Below are 20,739 nucleotides of genomic sequence, written 5' to 3' on the forward strand. Positions count from 1 at the left end.
GAGACAGACAGGCAGATAGACAGGCAGACAGATAGACAGACAAGGCAGGCAGGCAGACAGACAGATAGGCAGAAAGACAGACAAGACAGGCAGACAGGCAGGCAGGCAGACAGACAGACAGGCAGGCAGACAGACAAACAGACAGATAGACAAGACAGGCAGGCAGACAGACAGGCAGACAATGTGCATTAAGCTCAATCTATGACCAAAGTGTTGGGTTATGGGTAACGTATCTGGTTTGCTCGGATGGGAAGTGTGGTGACTGAAGGGTGCTCTCCACCTCTGCTACTGGAGCACCTACAGCACTGTGCAAATGCATCACAGCACCCCACTGCTTCTAGTGTGCAAATGCATCACAGCACCCCACTGCTTCTGTTTCCATTTGTTTTTTGCATATGAAATCAACCCCCTGAAACTGAAGCGCTTGGAAAATTAACAAAATAGGCAAATTAGTGCTTGTCCAATTTAATTGGCTTTAATAGGCCACCTGTGTAATTCATTTAAACCAGCAAGAGAAAAGGAACACAGAGCCACACGTGGTGAAACGCAGGAGACTGTTTAGAAGTTGTTTAAGATGCCTGATTAAAGCACAAAGCGGTCTGACATTTTCACACACGAGTGCCTGTTGTTTCTGTATCACTGATTACTGAGAGGAGATTGAAGTGCTCACCTGCAGATAGGTATATAAAGGATGTAAATGACGCGAGGTGTTCTAATACATTTGCAGACGACTGTGTGCATGTTTGATGATGTCAGAACCCGCGTTCTGACATCATCAAACATGCAGAGTAAATGAGGACTTTTTTGAGGGTTTGGTTGCATTTTTTAGAAGCCGTTCTTGGGTTTGGCTGTCGAATGTTAAACCTGCACCAGACTGCAAACGCACAAACCTAGATGTCAAGGAGGGGATCCAGGGACGAAAAAAAAGAGACTGCCTGTTACGAGTTACATGTGTGTGTGTGTGTGTGTGTGTGCGTGTGCGTGTGTGTGTGTGTAAAATGTTATTTTTCTTCAATTAAACAAGAAAAGACTTGCTGGTGGAGAAAAGGCATGGCGATACGCGTTGCCTGGTCATTTGGGACGTTCAGTAAGAGATCTGCAGGTTCTTTTCTAGCATCCTTTAATAGTTTGGGGGAAAAATATAGAGACATCACTGCTGGATGTTGTGATACCAGGAGGGGGTGCTGTTGAGAATTGGGGGATTGGGGTAGTTTAGATGAAGGCAGCTGAGTGGGGTACGAAGTGAAATGTTTGACTTCTGTAAGAAGTGTAATTTTGGAGATGCAAATGATTTTGTTTTATAGGCCTTTACCCAAACGAAAGCTGCTTGCTTTGAAATTGGAGTTTTATAGCAAAAGGCAGGAACAGCCTTACGTACCCCAATGAAATGATCACGCAATGATTTATATTTTTTCATGCCTTTTCTCCATTTGTGGGAAAGAAAGAAAGAAAGAGAAAGAAAGAAAGAAAGAAAGAAAGAAAGAAAGAAAGAAAGAAATATAAGCTAACTAAAAATCAAAAGTCTTCCTGTGGCAGCCATTAACAAAAGATTTAAAAGAAAGAAAAAAACCTGTAAGATTATAGTCTGCTAGCTGCAGCAGCAGCAGCATCTGATGTGTTTATTGTTTACTGCTGAGCTCTGGGTAGTAAAAAAACAAAACAAAAAGTAAAGAAGCGAGTATGGGCTCGCGTGACCGAGAATTATTCCCAAAGGCAGGCCTGTATGTGGACTGCACAGTGCACTGGTCAGCATTGCTCTATTCTGGACTATGCAAGGAATCACACTCCGCATTGGGACACTGTAGGACTAAGCTGTAGCAGACTCCAGATTTGGTCACTTCTTGTCACATGTTCACTTACTTTATACAGAATGTGGACAGGCTTTAGGAAAAGCTGAGCCCTGTTTTATTATTATTATTATTATTATTATTATTATTATTATTATTATTATTATTATTATTATTATTATTATTATTATTATTATTATTATTATTATTATTATTATTATTCATTTATTTCTTTATCTTCCATTTTTTTCTGTTTGTATTTTTCTCTCTCCTGCCACACACAGATGTAACCTGTATATGAAAACGTTAGCGAACCTAACAAGTAGTTTATTAGTAAAAAATTTTTTAAAAAAAATACAAAAAATATGCATGGTGGCTGATGATGATGATCTAACTCAAAACTAATGGTTAAAAATGCATTACTAATATAAGCCAAAAGAGAATAAACTTTAACCCTTTTTACTGTATCAGGTAAGGCATGAGTAGTTGTGTGGTTTCTTTTACAGTTTCACAAGATGGTCAGACTCTTTCAGCATATATATATCACTCAATAAATAATTGTGGCAGCTAATATCCTTGCTGTTTCCCCCTGTTGCTGCTAAAGCTGAGGGGCCACGATGCCACTTTGAGGCTCAGAACCTGGTTTCAGGAGGCTGTAGGTTTCAGGCTGCTGCGCGGAGCACCAGGGGAGACTTGGGGTTTGATACAGCAAACCTCAAACTAGGTCTCATGGAACCAGGTTTCAATAGGACTTAATTAAAGACTGGACTTTGAAAATCCCTGTGTTTATATATAGAAATCCAGCTCTTCTGCTTCAGACAGCGCTTGCTCCGAGATGCTCCCACACTGCTGTGGGTTATTACCTCGGCTGTTAAAAGCTGTGAGCCAGTCCTGCTTTCCATTCAAGCCAGGCTGGGATCTCCTCACAACCCGACCCCCTCAAAGAACCAGCAAGAACACGAAAAAGCGCAGTCATTGATTCACAGCTCTCTAGAATGAATGACCTGCCCAAGGTCAATCGCACAGCGCTGTAGCGGAGAACTGCACCCCAGCCTGCCAGCCTCTCAGCTCCCAGCCCCTGGACTCGCTCCCCTGCCTGCCTGTCTGTGTGCTCGTATCAAACAGAGAGAGAGAGAGAGAGAGAGAGAGAGAGAGAGAGAGAGAGAGAGAGAGAGAGAGAGAGAGAGAGAGAGAGAGAGAGAGAGAGAGAGAGAGAGAGAGAGAGAGAGAGAGAGAGAGAGAGAGAGAGAGAGAGAGAGAGAGAGAGAGAGAGAGAGAGAGAGAGAGAGAGAGAGGGGGGGGGGGGTTGCATTGTGCTGTGCTCTGGTAGGAATGGCAGTGGCATTTTCTCTGCTGTTGTGTGTGTGTGTTTATGAATCACAAAGGAGGTAATGCTGCAGAGAAGCTGTTACAGATGGTACACACACACACACACCGGCACAGGCACTAATACATGCCAATCGGCTTGTTCTGTTTTTACCTGAGCGATTAGCTCTCTCCCTCTCTCCCCGTCTTAGCTGTCACACGCACACACAGCACACACAGCACACGCAAACCCTATCAGCAGCTGTGTGTCTTATTTTCCAGAGCTGTCACCGATCCTCTCCAGCCTCTCACACACACACACACGCACACATATGTTTCTTCTTCTTCTTCTTCCTGTGTGCCGGAGATGTCAGCTGTACTGAATAGAGGGGGGCCCTGCAGTGCAGCTACATTGCTGCAGCACTAGAGACTGAGTCAGCACAGCCCATGGGTGAATACATCAATGAGGGATGGGGAAAGAGATCCAAGACGCCTACTATAGTGTGTGTGTGTGTGTGTGTGTGTGTGTGTGTGTGTGTGTGTGTGTGTGTGTGTGGTGTGTGTGTGTGTGTGTGTGTGTGTGTGTGTGTGTGTGTGTGTGTGTGTGTGTGTGTGTGTGTGTGTGTTGTGTGTGTGTGTGTGTGTGTGTGTGTGTGCATCTCTGTATATAATAGTGAATTTTCAGTTTATCACTTCTTGCTTGTCTTCCTGGTTGAGTATGTCTAGTGATTGATGACTATCCAGATTGGATCCTGATTCTCCTTGGATAGAGAGGAGTTTCTGAATTCATTCATATTCTCTCTCTCTCTCTCTCTCTCTCTCTCTCTCTATATATATATATATATATATATGTATATATGTGTATGTAAGAGAAGAATCATATATATATATATATATATATATATATATATTTATATATATATATATATATATATATATATATATATATATATATATATATTTCTGTAAAGGTGCTCCAAAAAATATCGTAAAAACTCTCAGAAGCAGAAAGAGGAACCGGGGAGGAACATTTAATTTGTTTGATGTATTTTGTTGTGTTTTTTTTTTAATCCGTTCTGCCGTCCGCGTCTTGCTTGCTTGTGCTGGGAGGAGTCCGGGTAGTGACACCGCCCTGTGCATTGGATTTGTACGTCTGTGAACATGAATTATTTATTCCGTTTCCTTGGATGGATCTCTGTGAGTTAAAGCTACAGCGTGATTCAGAACGCTTCTGAATGTCATTGTGAATGTATATATTGCTGGCTCTGTAGATCACAGTAGCTATGACAAAGTGTTGCATCACCCTATAGAATTAACAAACTGTGCTTCCGTCGAAGGAAACCTGCTGAATAATGTGACGTTAGCATTTTGAATTACATACCGCATTGTAGTTTTCCATATACTTAACGAAAAACTGACCAAACTGATGAGTGGCATTTCCAAATCTAACATGAAATACTGTGCTGCTAGTCTGGCTTCCGGTTGACTTTTGCAATATAATTTTGCAGTGATTACATGATGTTAAATACAAGATGTAAATGATGTTCATATAGTTTTTATATTAAATTATTATTACTGCCTCAATCCTAAAATTCTAGGTGATGCCACGTGTGTCCACAGTTGTAGTTAAATGTGTTCATCGTATGAGATTGAATTATCAAGATACAGTACATGGAAAATATGTAAGCGTCAGACAGACAGACAGACAGGCAGGTGGACCAGAGCACAGACAGACAGACAGACAGAAAGGTGGACCAGGGCATAGATAGACAGACAGACAGACAGACAGACAGACAGAAAGGTGGACCAGGGCACAGACAGACAGACAGATGGACCAGAGCACAGACAGACAGACAGGCAGGCAGACAGACAGACACCCCCATGTATCCCCAGAATTGAACAATCTCAATGGCGGTATTAAATAATGATAATATCAAGTTTCAGCACAGTTGGAAAAGCAGTTTTTCCATATTGAAAAAAAGGGATAGAGCAGGGCTGGAAGGGAAGAAATATTTTCGGGACTAGTTCCGAGTTGTGAATGCAACGAGGAGCACTTAACCGCGCATTCACACACCCCGAATCAGAGCTCTGATCGCTCTCTCTCATTTTAATAAACCCCTGAAGGTACACAAGGAACTGAGCGGCCGTTCAAACTGTGCCTTCTTAAAAAAACACATTCGAGAGAGCGACTCGAGCATCACGAGGAGGAAGCAGACCATCCGGACGACCGGATCCAACCCGTCAGTACATTTGAAACCCTCGTTGCAAAAATGAAGAAGGTTAGCATGTTTTCTTTTTCTTTATGGGACACATACTGCGTGTCTCTTGCACCTTAAAGCGTTCAACTTCATAAAGTCAAAATAAACATTCTAAATGCAAGCCCCACCCTAGATTCAGCCTGTGCCTTTCCATTCAAACGCCCCGCGTAAATGACAATTCCTTCTTAAATTTCCAACCCCAGCCCCAGCGCCTGTGCTACTAACCCAGGTGTCGGAAAAATTAATGCTTCCTAGATTAAAAAAAACGAAATAAAACAAAAGCAAAGATTGAAAGGAAGCAAGTGGCGCAGCTTTGCGGAAATGATGAGGAATAACCGTGAATCCATTCCAGGAAAGAGGGGATCTGCAGCAAGCGGCAGGCAGGTTAGTGCTGATGCAGCAGAGGGGAGGAGGGGCTGGGCTCGCTCAATACAGCACCAGGCTCCCCCGTGTGGACATGTGGGGGAACTGCACCAGCTCCACTGTTATAACAACCTAATAGTAGCCATAACCCGCTCAAGGTTGATATTCAATGAAAAACAAATGTAATGTAATAAGCACACCCACCATAACATTATTTTAGTTAGAACGAGGGCCACTGCGTTATCCAGTGTCCATAACATAATTCATCAATCTACACTCAAACTAATATGTAAAACAAATAATTAAAAATATATATATATTATTATTATTTGTTTATTTAGCAGACGCCTTTATCCAAGGCGACTTACAGAGACTAGGGTGTGTGAACTATGCATCAGCTGCAGAGTCACTTACAACTACGTCTCACCCGAAAGACGGAGCACAAGGAGGTGAAGTGACTTGCTCAGGGTCACACAATGAGTCAGTGGCTGAGGTGGGATTTGAACCGGGGACCTCCTGGTTACAAGCCCTTTTCTTTAACCACTGGACCACACAGCCTCCTAATCTATGCTGATGGGAAAAATAGAGGGGAGGGTGGGGAGCAACTTGCATTAAAACCATCTTTAAACAACATTGATCCGCATTAAATATTCAAAGTGTTAGATCCATTAGATCCACTCCAGCGGTCTCTCTGAAACGCGACCACGTGACCCCGGCCCGCTGTCCCTGTTGACCGCTATGGGAAAAATGTTCACGTCGCGAATTAACACGACTGTGGAAATGTCATTTTAAAAGCCTTGGTTAACTTGTAAAAAATACATCGAATCTAGAAGCCCTGTATTGATCCGCTGAGGTTGAAAGGGTTTGATATTGCTATAGGAATTGATAGCGTGTGCCAGATCATTCATATTGTACATAATCCTACACATTTAAATGTGTGATACGGTCTACAAGCCGCTACCCGCCTCAAGTGTACACGCTACACTGTCATTTTAAGATATAGTGTTTTATAATAATAATTTTCTGATACAAAAAAAAAACTAATCTAATACAAAGACCTTTCAGATGGCAGTCTGGTGTGTTCTACACTGGGAAAACATTGTGGAATACGCGTTTTACACCTAATCTCCGTGCTACAGTACAGTATGCGCCTCTTTCACAACTGCACATTTCAACCCTCGCTAACGTGTGCATGGGGAGATGTATGGCACTGTTTCGCATATTACCATCACATCTTAACTTCAGAGATGTAATCCCATTGCGACCAGGGTTCGAAACACAGTCTGTGCGCAAATACCCAACATCAATACCTGTTGAGCATTTAGACTTACCTACCTTGCTTCCCATCTAACACTTGAAACTGTAAGAATAAAACTAGGTGACATTCGTTAATTTACAAATGCGCCCCCTGGCGCCTGGCCGTGGCAAGTCAGCCTCCAGTTCTACCGCTATCGCTCCAAACAGCACAGCCACGTCTGTGGGGGCTCGATCATAAACAGCAGCTGGGTGGCCCCGGCAGCTCACTGCTTCCCAAGTTCACTACAGTACGTATGACTGGGAGCTTCCCCCGTATACTGTATGTACAGAGAGATCGATAGATAGGTGCTATATGACAGTGTGCAGGTACCTGATGCTAATAACGCTGCACAGAATGTCTACGCCCCGAGTTAATGCCAATTCCTTCTTAAATTTCCAACCCCAGCGTCAGTGGCTGTGCTACTAACCCAGGTGTCGGAAAAATCAATGCTTCCTAGATTTAAAAAAGTGGAGCAGCTTTGCGGAAATGATGAGGAATAACCGTGAATCCATTCCAGGAAAGAGAGGATCTGCAGCAAGCGGCAGGCAGGTTTGTGCTGATGCAGCAGAGGGGAGGAGGGGCTGGGCTCGCTCAATACAGCACCAGGCTCCCCCGTGTGGACATGTGGGGGAACTGCACCAGGCCCTGCTTGTGGTGACGATTTCTTTCTTTAAATGAATTAATGGACCACATTAAGTTGCACCTCTGAACCAGAACAGCTAGCTAGTTGTCCAGAAGGGAGGGATGTAAAACCTGACACATACAATAACAGCAGCCCAAAATAAAAGTCCTTCTATTTTATAAACTGTTCTAGTATTATCCTTCCAACACTAGAGAATATGCATCAGAGTTTATAGCAGCGTGGCAGTAATACAGGCTAATACACCCTGGGTATCTTCTCAATGCACACTGAATGCCTATTTTGTCAAATACATTGGGACACTGGGCAGCAAAGTGGTTAAAATAAAATCTGGAAAACAAAAGGACCAAAACTAAACCATAAGGGTCTCATGAGATCGCTGTTACGCTGATTAGATACAGGAAGACCCTGCTTGATAAATGTTGCATGCCAACAGTGGAACTGTGTTCCCCCAGGTCTCCAGACCGTAGCTTAGGGATTTGTAAGTTAAGAGAAGTAAAACCTTTTTTTTTGTCCCAGTCTTAATTCGTTTAGAGGTTTCGCTGTACCATTCCATGAGAACCAAATATTATACCAAGAGTCAAAGACACAGGGAACAGAGACTATTTTTATATATATATTTACATTGGACAACAAAACTTTTGAAAAAAAAAAAAAAAAGTAATGCACGCATCATAGGAAATAAAGCATTACATTTCTTTAGCAGATACAGTGAGCTTGAGAATCTAAAATATTGTTCTACAGTAATATATATATTCTTAAGAAAAATACACACGCTGACCTATCACAGAATGAACACGTTCTGCGTTGTAAATTATTAATAAAAACCAAAGCACGTGGTCTTTGTTTTTTTCTTTTTTCCTTGCCCTCCACAAAAATAACTGTACATTATCTGATTTCAAAAGCTCTTGCAAGGTCAGTAGCGAGACGACACATCTAGGAGGATAACGCGATTTTTAAAATGATTTTATTTCTTTAACATATAAAAAGCTCTTGTCAAGCAGACTGAAAGCTGCATTTGCAGAAATCTAGAAACGGTTCCGTGTTAAAACAGACTCACAAAAACACAAAGGGGTCTTATTAAAATCGACCAGAAACAGCTGTGTATCTTACTGCCACAGTTTAAATGTTACTTTTAAAGACATAAATTCACTAGCGAGCCCTCACACAGGGGGTTAGATGGCATCTACAAAGAACTTCTTTTAACGGTTTCCACGAGGGCGGTATTGGACCCCTTACAGTTCTGATCAGCTGAATACAACCCAAGACCTGCAGACATAATTTAACAGCTTGCTTTAACTTTGCCTGGGTAGGTATGATCCAATACACCGTTTAGCAAGGGGGGGATCCAATTAAAACATCATAGTTGCATTTGCACTGGAGAAACAGGGTATTTAAAAACAATGACAAAAGTTAACGAGAAGTCATTATCTCACATAATTACCAACACGGAACTGTCTGATTTTATTACTAGTTTACTATTCAGCTCTACCTTGTGTCTGATGATAGAGTGTTATGTTCTCAGTTCTAAGTTCTTCTGAATAACCCTGCGTCTGTCATTAACAAGTCAGATCCATCCAAATAAATCCCTCTAGACTTGCTGTTTATTACAGATTCATCTCCCAAATCTACAGGAAAAACCAAACAAACAAGGATATAAGATCCCAACCTGTTGTCCCGGAGATGCGGAAGCGTTTTCTTGTTGAAATGGTTACTGTAAAGAATTTCAATGCATCAGTTTTGAAGGATTGGGGGTGTCTCTACTGTACCAATTCAGCAAAATCAAGGACCACAGCCAACAAAATAAAATTGCTTACCCATACATTTTACACGGATCACAAGGCATAGTTACATAAATAGAATACTGTAGTTCATGATATAAAAAAAAGATGAGGGAGTTGCTATTGCGAAGAAAAAAAAAAAAAAAAAAAACACGACTGCCGCTGTGACAGTGTGTCAGGTTAATTCAGGATCCGCTGTCTTTGTCCTTAATATTAGCCTTTTTTTCTATTTTATTTTTTTCCTACAATAAAAAGATGCAAGTACTGTATAACAATCCTACTAAAATTGTTCTTTTTTTAAAAGGTATAAACACATGGAAGTTTTTTGTTTTTCTCTACTGTATCCCTGTGAGCGGTTAAATTTTATGTAAAAAAAAACCAAAAAAGGATTAATAAATGTTCCCACCCCCCACCCACAAGTCTTTGCATTTTATCAGCGCTCCTGTCGCGTTGATGCTTTGTTTTTCTTTTACCCCGTTTTGACACAATAAAGATCTTTTAAAGTCTTCAGTTCCTCGATGAGCGTCTTGTTCTGGTTTTCCAGGACGGCCACGCGGTTCTCCAGGCATTTCACGTATTCCTTCTTCTTCCTACGGCATTCCCGCGCCGCTTCTCTGTGGGACAAAAGAAACACGCGTTGTGAGTGGAACAGCTCCTAGTTTCTGGTGGGGAGGTGCTTTTCAATCTGAAGCAGAGGGAACACACAGACACTTTTTCAGGAGCACTGGCTTGAAATCTGGTTCCTGGAGACCACCGGGAGACCTAGTTTGAGGCTTTGCTGTATCAAACCCCAAGTCTCCCCTGGTGTGCCGTGCAGTGGTCTGAAATCTAGACCCCTGAAACCAAGTTCAAAGCCACAAAGTGTCTTAAGGAGGTTTTGCACCACTTTAAGTTTCCTATCTATGAATCTATTATATTGCATATATGTTTTTTTCATTTTGTTTTTTTAAAGTTACAGCAGGGTAATTCTCAAACTCCACAGGGTTTTAAAATTTCTAAAAAGTTCACGACCGAAGAGAGGATTCAAAGCCCTCGTTTCTGTGCCCTACCTGTTTTTCATTAGTCTGATTTCCCTTTTCATCTGTGGGTCGTCCGACTTGGTGGAGTGAGACGAGAGAGTGACCGGCGACGACATCACCACAGTCTGTGGCAAGGACGTGGTGGTGGTGGGGGTCGTTCGAATCTGGTACGTCTGCATGTCCCCTCCGGCTGCTGGGACGAGACACCAAATTCTATATCAAAAACAAACCTTATGCCTCTCTCCAGGCGAGAAGCAGCTTTAACAAACTGGCCCTGATTATTATTATTTTATTATTCTTTTCCACAGCATTTGTTTTCAGTGCAAATCGTTTTTTTTAATTCTACATTTAAAATCGTCTTAATTTAATACACTTACGTTTGTGTTAAATTTACATGCAAGACTTAGGTTAAATCTGGTCGTGCGAATTGTCAGTTTCCTCCTCGGGATGCTTGAGTCGCTCTCAAATGCATTTTAAGAAGAAACTGTTTGAACAAGCACTCAATTCCTTGTCTACCTTATGGGGTTAACTCTGAGTGAATCGGGCCACCTGGACACTATGTTCATGCTAGCTTGCAGTGTATACCGGGTGGGCAGAACGACTACTAATGCAATGCTGCTGTGGACACAAACAAGCAGAATGAGAGGACCGCGATGCGTAATAAAGGCAGCCCTGTGTAGCGTGCTTCACTTACACTGCACAACAACTTGATTGCTGGGCACCAGTATCTGCTGTCCGTCTGACGTCTGTGCGTACTGTAGAATGGTGGTCCCTTGATGTGCTGTGGCTCCAGAATTGGTCATCGTTAGTGTCTGTAGACCCTGTATCCCATCTGTCCCAGGGCTGGCCAGCTGGATCGCTCCATTAGGGCCAATCGCAACTAAAAATCAAAGCATATATTGATCCACGTTATCCGTTGGCCGGATCTCAAAACTGCCCGGAGGTCATTGGTTCTCAGGAGTTTTAACCCTGTAATGCCCAAGCATTTTTTAAATGAGAAAAGCTACTGTATTTATCTAACTAGATTCAGTTTCTTTTATTCAGTTTATTTACCCCCTACCTGGCAACACAATGTACTGCATCTGGCTTGCGAGGCTGGATTTGAAGACTAATAATAATAACAGAGGTTTGGTGAAGCACTGTATGAGATGTGATACAGGGTTAAAGTACATAAGAGCCGTCGGGCCGGGCCCCGCCCCGCACACTCACAGTACTGGCCGGTGCTGGTCTGGTAGATGGGTGTTGGTACCGTCATTGTCGTCATGCCCGTAGAGGAAGCGTTCTCCTCTTCATCATTGCGCGCTGCCATCTCCTCCGACGACAGGTCGTTTAAAATCTTCCTGCAAAAGAGACGGAAAACTGAGCCTCCATTTCTACAACCCCGGTCTGTCAGAGCCGGGTGGAGTAAATCTGCATGCCCTGTGCATCAGGTTCACAATCAAACCTTCTATAAAGAGACCACTTGGAGTCAGTATAGGCAGATTTGACTTTGGTGAGTTCGCCAACAGAAGCACTCTAGGCAAGTGATGTGCGATGTACGGCTGTGGTCTAGTTTAGAGTATATGAACATAACTTAGATATTTTATTTAACATTGTGTAATCAAACAAACTACAAAATGATATCGCAAAAAGTCTACCGGAAGCCATAATAGCAGTACAGTATTTCATGTTAAATTTCAAAAAGTCAAATTTTTCAGTTTTTGTGTATACGGAAAACTACAAAGCGGTATGTAATCCAATATTTTGTACGTTTATAAAAAGGGGATTCACTGAATGAAGATGTGGAGACTGTACCTGTATGATGGTCTCCTGGCTAGGATGTCTCTTGATTTCTGTGATGAACCCACACTATCTGAGGAATCCTGTGAATCTTCACTGTCAGACAGCGACGATACCTGCCAGGTGTACAGAACAGTGGAAACGTTAAGTCTTAAGCTGTGTGAACACGAAGCCACTTTTTCAAGAACAGCGGCTTCAGCGGTTCCAGGAGACCACCGGGAGACCTAGTTTGAGGCTCGCTGGTGTGCCATGCAACGGCCTGAAACCAAGTTCCAAGCCACAGAGTAGCTTTGTGTTCCCTTAGCTTTACACAACAACAGGCCATCAGACAACAGGACACAGCAACATACCAAAAGGAAAACTGAATATTTTAAATGACAAACATTTTGACGAGATTAAGTCAATGGCTTCAGAACTGTCACTGAATTTATTTCGCTTATTTTAGTCCCTCTTTAGCTAGCATGGTTGAGTGTTTTGTGGTTATGGTGGTTGAAATTCAGTTTCTAGCTCGAGTGGACCTCAGGGGCGTGGCCAGGTTCTTGGCAGGGTGATCGGATCACGTAGAAAACTTCTCAGGTCATGTTTTTAGTCTTTTTTGTGAATGGAGATTTAGGCCTAGGGCAAGCATTTACAGGAAAGCCATTACAGGCTATACACTAAACAGGCAACTCACAAAACTAAATACAAATAAATAAATGCTGAATCACAGACCTCTGTTTGAACCGACATAAATCCCTTAAGAGAAACGGATTAACAACATGCTGCTAACTTAACTACTGGAATAAAACATGCTTGCTTTACCATGAGAATCACAAGAACGGACCTTTGGAAGAAAGCACACCGCTTGTGATACAGCAGTTTCTTGGTGTTCAGTTTTGGAGCGGAGCTACCGCTGTTATCAACTGAACTTCTTGCGTGGTCTCGAACTGGAAACAGATTTCGCTGCGATCGCTCACAGCTGCACTCTGGTTTTCTTGAGACACACCTACCTGCACAGTCTGTACCTGAGGGGACTGGATGACCGACTGGGCTGTCTGGATGACACTCTGAACCTGAAGCTGTCCACTCGGCAGCTGAACCACCGTTATTGGAGAACCTCCCAAAGACATCTGATAAGAATCACAAAATAAAATGAGGACAGGGAATTGCTCATTTAAAATTGCAGTTACTGAAGAACAAATCAGTCGAGGGACACTGCTTCCAAATAACTGGGTTAAGGTTTACACTGGCCCTGCAATTTGTTTCTAACTTCTGAGAACACCCTCTTTGTACTGTGGCTTGAACATGGCTTTACTCCCCCCTTTACAAAAGTGGCAGTCGAGAGGAGACTATGTACAAAAGTTCAGAGTATGGGAAGAGTGAAATTGCTTTGGGAGAAATGTCCAAGCTGAATAAGGATGTGGTTGATAACATCAAAACAAATTGGGACCATGTTCAAATAGTAAGAGACTCCGCTAATGAACACGTGGTTATTTTAGACAACACACACATGTTCTGAGCAATGAAATACATTTCAGCGTTGCTTAGCGAGACCAGACAGAACAGAAGAAATACAATTAACCCATTCATTACTTTGTCATTTTTTGGATCATTTTGAACTGCCATCATCACAACCTGTCACTTTAACTTTCTCTTTAACTATACCGTTACGATAACTTACTCGGATTTTGTTAACCACAAAAGTCAATGCAGCAAATTACATCAGCTTGTGTTTTGATTTTATTCAAAGAAATGAATTTGGTATTTAATATATAAACACATATATGTTTGGAGACAGATTTAAATACCTGTCATCCTACCCCCCCCCCTCATTACAAAACTACTGAATATATAAAGGTCACCTTACCTGTTGGGCAATCTGTGAGATCTGGGATGCATGCAATGTGGTTGGAATGGTGATTGTCTGTGATTCAGTGCCATTGCTGTTGTTCTGCTGCACCTCCTCCATTATCAGCTACAAAGGAAGCACACACACACACACACACCTGTTTAACTGCACTGTGTATTCAGCTGCACAAAACAAAGCAAACATGCTGCATGGGCTTTTGATATCTTATCTTCAATGGAATAAAAGCCTGCTGGTGTCTCTATCCACACGGCCAGCGTGCAATTACCTCCTCCTGCACTGGGGTGATGATATCATGCTGTAGATAACCCTCTTTCAATTGCTTGAAGCGCTGATGCCCTGAAGAGGAACTGAAGCCACACTCCAGAACTATCTTGTGTGAGTTTTGAGAGTGAAGGAAGCAAAGCTAAAAGGGTGGACTAAAGCTGTGGTGAGGAACACGCCTTTATTTTAGTCAGGGTGTGAGAGGTAATGACATTTTCCATTCTGAAATGTTGGTCATTTTGAAAGATGATTTAAAAACTGTTTTTGGTTGCACACATACAGAGCAGCTGTGGCCAAAAGCATCACCTAGAATTTTAGGATTGAGACAATTAAAAAAAAAAACAATATGACAATTAATTTTTCTTTCAATAGAACAGCATAGAAAAGTAATTTTCAATTTCATTCAAATTACATTTTCTGCTATTATTTTGCAATAAGCGAACCCTCTGGGAAAAAAAAACACCACCACCAACTGTCTTTGTTTCATTTCCTGTTTACAACCTTCAGCGATGCAAACACGATAAAACATTTCCAGTTTTCCACTCACACTAATGTGCGCATGAAAGCCATTGGTGAGGAATTATACAGCTGCACACAGACCTTGAAGGGACCAGGTGGGGTGGTGCATCAGCATGCACGCTGCTGCAGGAACAAGGTCAGGTTTCCCTTCAGATCTTGTATGGAAAACAGGCTGGCAGCAATAGTATTACTGCCCAAATATCAGAAGATTTTCATTCATCATTTCTAGGTTATAAATGTCTACACAGCACAAACCTAAACCTTGTTCTTTTGCAATGAAGTATTGCAGGTGCTGTGCACGACCCAGCGATATGGAAAGTATTTTTTGAAATGGGCAAGGGTAGACCGTGGGACAGGTGTCAGGAACAGACCCCTTAAACCATGACTTAAACCCTGATCAGAATATTTACAGAATACCCTTCACCACATCACACTCAACAGTAACTGCATGTGGCAGCCCCAAGAGAGTCAATATCAGCAGCCAGGGAAACACATGAAGCAGTCAGTCTGAATGTGAAAGAAAAGCAGGCAGCTCTCCCTCGCAGAATGAGTCGGTCTCTGCTTTGGCAGTTGTTGGTACCTTACATATGTGTCATCACACGTTCCCCAGTGAAAATGGGAGTCATTGATTTTTGCTTACTGAGATCACAGCCCTGCTTTTTATATCTCTCTCCCTCGGCTCCGTCTAGCTGGATGGCCCCAGCGCAGTAAACGCTTGAAGGAGCAGGCATTCATTCCCAAGCCTGTCTGCAAGCAGAGCAGGAAGGCATGGATGCGTGTAAGGAACAGACCAACACAGTGTAAGGTTTGAGGGCAGCCTGTCGGGACAAGAAATGATTAAACCGCAAAGAATGCCATCCTGAGCCACATAATCACGCTGTGGGTTAGCAGCGCAGACTGGTTTGTTATTGGGAGGAACCCTGGGGTCTGATTCTCGGCCAGGGCTGGTTGAGTCAGCCTGCAAAGCAAGCTTAAATTGACTAGTCTGTAGCAGGATGGGTGCCTGCAGGGTAGACAAAAGTTGTGCTTCACTTATGTAGCAAAGAAAACGTTTTCCCTTTCTTGCTGTTGGTTTAGGGTAGACAGCAGTCATTAGCAAGGAATTATATATGCATATAAAAGGGACAAGGTGGGGTGGTGCCTCAGCATGCAAGCTGCTGCAAGAACAAGATCTTGTATGGAAAATAGGCTGGAAGCAATCGTAACACAACTGCCCTTTCAGTCATCATTTCTAGGTTATAAACATTTACACAGCATAGACCTAAACCTTGTGCTGTGGACGACCCAACGATATGGAAAGTATATAGATATATTTTTAAATGTTAGAATGTGGGAGGCTCTTTCAGTGCTCAGAGAGCCTATTAAACCTGAACAGCCGATCTGCGATTGATATTTAAAGCAAATAGATCAGCAAGCATATAGATATATATTTTAATGTTAGAATGTGGGAGGCTCTTTCAGCGCTCAGAGAGCCTGTTAAACCTGAACAACTGATCTGTGATTGATATTTACAGCAAATAGATCAGCAAGCATGCGCGTTATCAAGCGTCATTTCTTGGTTTATTTTGGTCAGTCACAACATTGCATACAAAAACACATGACCTCAGACGTGTGCACAGTGAGGGACACACACACACACAGGTATGCCACCGTGCACCGTGCTGTGCAGAGCATGTAGACTCAGGAAACAAACACAGCACAGTATCCAGACCAACCCAGCGCATCTACACCAGGGTGCCAACAATCACTGTCTACCTGCCAACCACGTGTCCCTTTGTTCTCCTTGCAGAGATCTGCACATTTAGGGGTGTCTTTAAGAAGACAGATAGTACGTGCATAGCAGTGTACGCTCATAGATCTTTTAAAAAAGAAAGAATTATTACAGCAACAACACAGAGAAAGTGCTTTGATTTCAGGACCTTGAATGAGGAAGTAAACAAAACTGCGTGGTTTAAATGGGTGCTTAGGCCTGATTAATAAATGAATAACAGGGACTGGTTCAATGGTACTCCACGCTGGATCACTAAATGTTGTGTTTTTTGAAACACACATGCAGCAGTGGTTTCTGAATAAACATTTAGGATTGTAAATAAATGATCTATCACTAGCTGCAGCTGTAATCTGCCAAGTGCTCTTGAAAGCAAATTCAAAAGCAGCAATATTCACTTCCTAGCTTTCTTTAATGGATTTTTCCCCCTGTCCTGTTTACATTATTGTTCAGATTATAAACCCCCCCCCTCTCCTCTCCTCTCCTCTCCTCATTATCTTACCCCCTTCACTTCCTCTTAGTGTTGTGTAAACTGCAGGCACAAAATGGCTGCTGCATTCCACCCAGATGCGCATGCCCTTTCCTGGTGATCCAAACTGTGACAGCAGCCAGTCAAGAGGCGGGGGATATTAACCCCGGCATAGCCGCTAATAATCCAGGGCACTGACCCAGGTAACCTGTTTTTTTAATCTAGCGTATTGGGAGGGTTAACGCTGCATTTCCACTGTCATCATGACCCAGTTTGGGAAAGCGTTCCTATCTAGTACAGTTCTTTAGCAATGACTGTCCTGCAGATCACACAGATAAAAGCGTGCACACAGCACCAATAAGAACAGGTACCATTAGCATCGTTTAGCTGGTGTTGCCGGTCAAAGATCTTTTAAAACAGCAGGGAAGACTGGACAAAGTGGCATTGTGTTCCCTCAGCTTAGTCCTGGCAATGAGTAATGCACTAATAAAAACTAATAGTAAAAGAAAAGGTAAACTATAAGATATAATCACTCAATTTGCCTACTGCTGTCATTTCTATACATCTAAAAGCATTTGTGCTGTAGGTGTAAAATGAATTGGTACTATTGTAGGGTGGTGTTGTTTGGCTTATGCCAGCTGTCTGATACACAGTACTGCACTGTAAAGTGTTGGTGTGTTTTAGGGGCATGCAATTCATAACGTGTCTGTGTTACTGCTTAATCAAGCTGGGTGGAGTCACATTCCCAGGAATATTTTCCAGACTGTCATCATCATGACTACTTATTGAAATTATTACATCTGCCAAAAAATATTGAAATACAGTAAGACCCACCCCCGCCCCACGACTGTCATGGACAGTGGACGGCATAATTGCCACTAACAAATTTTATTTTCTGTTATTCTGTGCAGAAATGTATAATCTGCTATGCCAACTTAAATATATATATATATATATATATATATATATGTATTTATATATTTATCTATCCTTATAAAACATATTCTTACAATAGGTGTACATTTAAAAACGTACTCAATTATTTTTTCCCCCTGACATGACCATAGCCTCTTGCTATAATGTTGTATAACACTGTGTGGACAATAAACGTGTATCTGAATGAAACTCGCTTCAGTGTCTTCAGCTGGTTTAACAGGACTATGGCGATGCGGTTCACCTTCTTTGTGCTCTTATCACACTGTTCCCTTGCCAAACAGATAACTGTGGGCATCACATTTCTTTTCACACGCAGCATGTCAGACGAGAAAGCCAGTGGCTCTTTCTCTTCAATTACCGAGGAAGGAAACGCACAGGATATGAAAAAGCAAATACGAAACCGTACCAAGCAACCGACAGAATCGATATCTTCAGACAATGCTAAGAATAGAGGAAACTGGTGGCGAGGTTTATATCTCGCAAGGAAAGCAGAGCATGCGAGTCAGTAACGTTTTGATTTTAGTTTGCATCTACGTTGTAAACAAATACGCAAAACCAAAGTAAATACATTACAGTTTGCAATCTGACTATAACCTACACTACAATTAGCGCTAAAGAGCACCTGGTCTTTGCAATCAAGGCCCTGCATTCCCATTTCTCTACCGATGATAAACCACAGCTACATGATGTGTGCTATTTACTTTAATTGCTGATGTCAAAACATGGTACAATTTGAAGCTTTTTTATTATTATTATTTAATTGCAATAACTCAATTTCGATGAGGGTCAATTATCGAAACAAATGTACCGATTTGCAGTTACAAAGACTTCATCGGGTCACTGCGGGGCCCCATCTTCCAGGAAATATCCCTGAAAACGACTCATAAAACAAATGCGAGACCCAACGCAATACAACATGCCTTGCTTATTTAAATCTCGAAATCCTTATGTTAGCTCATTCCTATTGAAGGCCCGTTTTAAACTCGTGTACTTAAGCCATCTGTTCCTCAAATTCTTCTCGGGGAAATCATTTCTGAGCAAACTGTGGCGTAAGGATTGTTATTAAAAAAAACACGCCTGGTTTCTTTACACAGATATTCGACAGAATACATTTAAAAAAAACACGAACTCGTCAAAGTGGTGCAATAATGTGTAATGTCTACCTACATCAAGCAATCTACAACCAATTAAAAAAATAAAATACCACAAACACACACATATATATCTCTGATTAACGATTACACAATAGGCCTGCAAGACTAAATAATAAAAAAATAACAACAACAACAACCTAAGCATGCAAGCGCTTTCCGGCGCGAAACTATACACACACTAAAAAAAAAAAAAAAAAAAAAAGTAAACGCTTATTAAATGTTATCGGCCAGCCCTCTCATGCTTTAACGAATTTTCTTCCACTGGTCCCCGTTTCTTTGTGTTTATTCAGGGCTGTATAAACCCAAGTCACACTGCACGCAGTGACCGCGTCAACAGCACGTCAGCGACTCGGGCAGCCATTAAAACACCTTCCCCTCAAACAGCGACTGAGAGACGGGGAGGGAGAGAGAGAGACAGAGCCGCCATACGCGCCCCAACTCCGCCAACAACCAAACAACAGCGACCGCGGCGGGATATTTACCTCAGGTCCGGAGCAAGGCTCTCTCCTCCGCGGTTTGTTTGTTTGTTATATTCGACGGCTTTCTGTGTTTCGAAGGGGGGGGGGGGAATCCGTTGATCTAATTTTTTTTTAAAAAAAATTCAAAAAAAAAAAAAACGATTTTTTTTTTTTTTTTTTTCAAAGGGAAACAAGCGGCGCCAAACACCGCCCACTTTCTAGAGCGCGTGACCTCGTTTTTTTCGGCTGGTAGAGCTCGCTGATTGGACGAAAGCTTTTTCAAAGCAGCCCCGATGTTGAGCCGTCGCTAGAGGGCGTCAGTTCTCGAAAACAACAGCAGCAGCAACATCATTACAGCGCTGAAGGTTTTATGAAGTCTGATGGCGAAAAAACGCGTTTTAGTGATAATACAGTGAAAACAAATAATGGTCTGTTCACCTTTATGAGGCTAACTGCTAACAGACCGCCACTCCACTGGGGTTGGCACCTCTGGTTAAGAAAAAATAATAGCAAACCACGTCACTGTACTGGAAACATTAGATTTCAACATCGCTTTAAAGATTGCACTGTTGAAAATTAACTCTGCAAAGAAAGCGGTTCATGCAGGTCTGCGAAACAGGGACCCCTTGCAATATTGCGGACAGCATTTACAAGCTAAACAAACTGTAAAAGCCGAATATTAATATGCAAATGTGAGGTGGGCAATCGACCGGAGGATAAAGCCACTGTCATGCAAATCCGAGTTAGTGCCGAGCACAGACTGTCTCCTTCTTTGCAAATGTGCTGCTTAGGTTGTGTTAGCGTCATTGAAACATAAAACAAACCATTGTTTGTTTAATTATTATTATTATTATTATTATTTATTAGCAGACGCGACTTACAGCCGTAAACAAAGCATACATTTCAAGAATCACAGTATTAACACAATTAAGAGCGAGATAAAACACAATGCCTTCATTTCTAGCAAGTACAAGTATATGACAAAATACGATTCAATAATCAGAGCAGATAACAGTGTCAGTGATAGTTACATCAGGATACGATTAAATGCAAAACACTACAGATTGAATAACACTAGTGGCAGATTACAGTACTC

At 42.1% G+C, this 20,739-nt stretch overlaps 1 protein-coding gene across 4 annotated transcripts; it reads right to left on the reverse strand.

Moving 5' to 3' along the window:
* Nucleotides 1-8,237: 8,237 nt before the first annotated feature.
* Nucleotides 8,238-19,792, reverse strand: LOC117401059 (cyclic AMP-dependent transcription factor ATF-1). Of its 4 annotated transcripts, none has more exons than XM_034001480.3 (8): nt 19,668-19,792; nt 14,076-14,183; nt 13,234-13,338; nt 12,245-12,345; nt 11,660-11,790; nt 11,145-11,330; nt 10,481-10,643; nt 8,238-10,045 (listed from the first exon to the last, which is right to left on the reverse strand). In XM_034001480.3, the coding sequence occupies exons 2-8, from the start codon at nt 14,175-14,177 to the stop codon at nt 9,901-9,903; spliced, it is 933 nt and encodes a 310-aa protein (XP_033857371.1). In that variant the 5' UTR covers nt 14,178-14,183; nt 19,668-19,792; the 3' UTR covers nt 8,238-9,900. The 4 variants fall into 4 exon arrangements, with proteins under 4 accessions (XP_033857371.1, XP_033857370.1, XP_033857368.1 ...); XM_034001479.3 differs by having other exon boundaries at nt 10,481-10,640; nt 13,219-13,338; XM_034001477.3 differs by having other exon boundaries at nt 13,219-13,338.
* Between the last annotated feature and the right edge of the window lie 947 nt (nt 19,793-20,739).

This window comes from Acipenser ruthenus, chromosome 45 (genome assembly GCF_902713425.1).
Source record: "Acipenser ruthenus chromosome 45, fAciRut3.2 maternal haplotype, whole genome shotgun sequence".
Taxonomy (NCBI): domain Eukaryota; kingdom Metazoa; phylum Chordata; class Actinopteri; order Acipenseriformes; family Acipenseridae; genus Acipenser; species Acipenser ruthenus.

Excerpts from the sequence above, each read along its gene's own strand:
- LOC117401059 (XM_034001477.3), bottom strand. The coding sequence starts at position 14,177 with ATGGAGGAGGTGCAGCAGAACAACAGCAATGGCACTGAATCACAGACA. Across the intron at positions 13,339-14,075 it reads TCTCACAGATTGCCCAACAG|ATGTCTTTGGGAGGTTCTCC; the intron begins GTAAGGTGACCT and ends GATTCTTATCAG. Across the intron at positions 10,046-10,480 it reads ATCAGACTAATGAAAAACAG|AGAAGCGGCGCGGGAATGCC; the intron begins GTAGGGCACAGA and ends TTTGTCCCACAG.